Below are 2,857 nucleotides of genomic sequence, written 5' to 3'. Positions count from 1 at the left end.
TATATATATATATATATATATATATATATATATATATATATATATATATATACTACTAATTATTTGAACCTTGATTTTTTTTTTGATTGATTTGCTTGTAATTTTGTTCTTGTCTAAACACATGGATTATGTTCTTCAATACAAGGAGTCATCCAAGTTAATCCCATTATCTCCATTCACCTCAGTTATAACGTTGGCTGATCCCATGAATCTATGCAACCTTTTAGGATTTTGTAATCATTTCACTCACCCCAGGTCCGATCTTGTTTTTGGGTGGTTTGCTGTAGATGCTGGAGTTGCGTTTCTGGACAATATCCCTTGCCCTGCTGACAGTCACCGGCTGTACAGCTCCCCTCAGAAAGGTCAGCATCCCACCAGCTGTATGGATCAGCACCAGTAAGTATAGATGTGTCTGAGAGAGAGAGGCTAAGGGAGAACGAAAGGGGGATGTTCACTGGGTGCTACCCCTGGGTTTCCTGCCTCAGGACTGCTGAGGAGAAAATAGATGTATCCTGTCATATTATAGACTTCCCAAAACCAGCCCACTCTTTGGGAGGGGCCTAGACAGTTCGAACACCCACCCAGTATATTAACTTTTCTTCAATGCCCCTTTTGATGAGATGTAAATGAAACAGCGGAATATAACATCATATTATCTTTGATTCAATGTAATTTAGATTTAAAGTTACATCAACTCATGTTGAACCACTATAAAACTGTTGAACTTTTCTTAAGCTTACAGGTGATGGACAAGCAAAACTCATTTTGGCTTATAATGTATAGTCCCACAGATCGTAACTGTGTTTTATTCTGCTATTAATGTCTTGTATGATTTACACCCTATTTGCAGATGCTGTTTGACAACACATGAGTTCACAGAAACACATCTAGCTAAGAAACACCTGGCTCTCTGCTTAGTGTGCATTCAGGGCTGTGCCCAGTACAAAGAGGTACAAATTACAAGAGATCTGATTAAAGGAGCAGATTAAAGGGAGATAAAAGTGCAGAAAGTGGCGCAGCTGGCTGTGTGTTCGGTCAGCTGTCAGTACAGCCTGTGGTATTACACTTCATTCATGTTGGTGATCACATTACAGAGGCTGGTTTTTCATGTTAGAATACCGCTTGCCATTCAACACTTCCAAAGTGGATACACCCTACACATTGTTTGGTTTATGCACTGGGTGTGAGCAGTTTTGTGTGTGTACTGTTATTGTGCTATTTTGATATCTTCGGTGGAAAGGAGATATTTTACCTGAGGATATTTTTTTCAAACCTATATTTTGAAAGTAGGGCAAAACCATCCTGAAACCAAGCTTTTTTGTGCTTTATTTGAAAGCATAAACCCCAGCCTTTGTTGGTGATAGTGAGGGATGTGTATGAAGTTAATGAAATTAAATTGTCATTTTATTATTATTATTATTTTTTTTAAATCAGCTTCATCCAGATTTGCATAGATTATGAATGACGTCATAAACATTTACGAGAAATTGCAGGCCATCCATTTGAAGCCACCTAGTGGACAATAGTTCAATAATGTGGCGTTGTCGCCCTCCTCTGGGAAAAGCCAGATGACTAAAGAACGAAACAATTATATTATATTACTCGAGCAGATAGATGGCGTAGCGACATTGCTAACCGAATCCTGACGCTTAGCCCTCCCCTCATTGTTTTATTGAATAAGAGGAGGATACAGCACTGCATGTAATATTTGCTCACGGCAAACTGAAAGCGAAGAGCACAGACTCTATTTGAGCTGTTTTGTTGTTGAACGAGGCATTAAAAGCGAGTAATGTAGGACGGATGGTGTAACGTAAAAGTATTAGCAGCCTGCTAGCGCTTCACATATGTGTTTGTATGTGTGTGTGAACCCGGGACGCGCAGAGGCTTTTTTACTCAACACTACGAAAGAAAAGTGCTACAGAGAATGAGAGAATTTTCTCGGCTAAGCAAATATCAGGAGTCGCTGGCTCGGATTTAGGCTCGTTTTATGAGCAAGAAGAGAAGAGAGGAGCAGTAAACTTGACTCAGGTAGGGTTGAAGGCATTTTTTTCCTCCTTTTTTGCTTTGCTTGCTAATCTGCCATGGCGAGCTGCTGAATTAGCTACATTTACAGTTGTGGCTTGTGTATTAAAACCACAACAGCCTTTGACTGTTTATCCATAATGTTGGTTATTATAACCGGATAAACTTCAAATAGTAACCTATTTCACTCCTCCACATAGAACTAGTAAGCAAAGCTTGGTTACTATGGTTAGCTTACATGCTGAACCAACAGAAAACATTAACATCACGTAAGTTCTTTAGTGTATTGCATAAAGAGGTTGAAACAACTCGATATGTCGCATTTTGGTAACTTTTAACATTTAGCATTCAGAGTCACCTGAATGCTAAATGCACATAAAGCTAGGCTAGCTGAGTATGCGTAGTGTGCAGTTATTACAGATGTAATGCCTTCATGTTTGCGGACACGTCATTTAATACAGAGGAAGATTCATCTTAGAAATAAGCATGCATGTTCAATTTGAGCTGTCAGTAGCCACCAGCATGTTGTAACCAGTTTCAAATATGTTACTGACTTGATTTAAGACATACTCTTCCAGTTGTCCAGCATAACATATAGATACTAATGAGTTCATAAAGCATACTTGGCATGTTAGAGATGTTTGTGCTTGTGAAAAGCCAGTATAGTCTCCACAAGAGAGCTATTTTGCTTCATCTAACAGGTCCTCCCTCATTGGCCTGCCTTTATTTGTATTTAAAAAAAAAAAAAAAAAAAAAAAGACTTTGATCTTTACAATTAAGTTTGTATCGTTTTATCAACTCCATATTATCATATAAGTCCAATATATTTTGGCTT

At 38.3% G+C, this 2,857-nt stretch overlaps 2 protein-coding genes across 3 annotated transcripts in view; one reads left to right on the top strand and one right to left on the bottom strand.

Annotated features, from left to right (window-relative positions):
* Positions 1-474, bottom strand: part of LOC107665342 (cytochrome c oxidase subunit 8A, mitochondrial) — a 2,027-nt gene extending 1,553 nt beyond the window's left edge. Inside the window, exon 1 of the mRNA XM_016456171.1 lies at positions 251-474. Coding sequence (XP_016311657.1) covers positions 251-370 — 120 coding nt within the window. The 5' untranslated portion in view covers positions 371-474. The remainder of the gene's footprint in view (positions 1-250) is intronic.
* Positions 475-1,641: 1,167 nt separating this feature from the next.
* Positions 1,642-2,857, top strand: part of LOC107665372 (BTB/POZ domain-containing protein 7-like) — a 71,267-nt gene continuing 70,051 nt past the window's right edge. For both annotated transcript variants that reach the window (XM_016456226.1, XM_016456225.1), the window contains exon 1: positions 1,642-2,028. The gene's annotated coding sequence lies outside the window, so the exon portion shown is untranslated. The remainder of the gene's footprint in view (positions 2,029-2,857) is intronic.

The sequence above is a fragment of the Sinocyclocheilus anshuiensis genome, unplaced genomic scaffold, assembly GCF_001515605.1.
Source record: "Sinocyclocheilus anshuiensis isolate Anshui unplaced genomic scaffold, SAMN03320099.WGS_v1.1 scaffold199, whole genome shotgun sequence".
NCBI classification, from domain to species: Eukaryota; Metazoa; Chordata; class Actinopteri; order Cypriniformes; family Cyprinidae; genus Sinocyclocheilus; species Sinocyclocheilus anshuiensis.
This window is presented reverse-complemented; position numbering and strand designations above follow the sequence as displayed.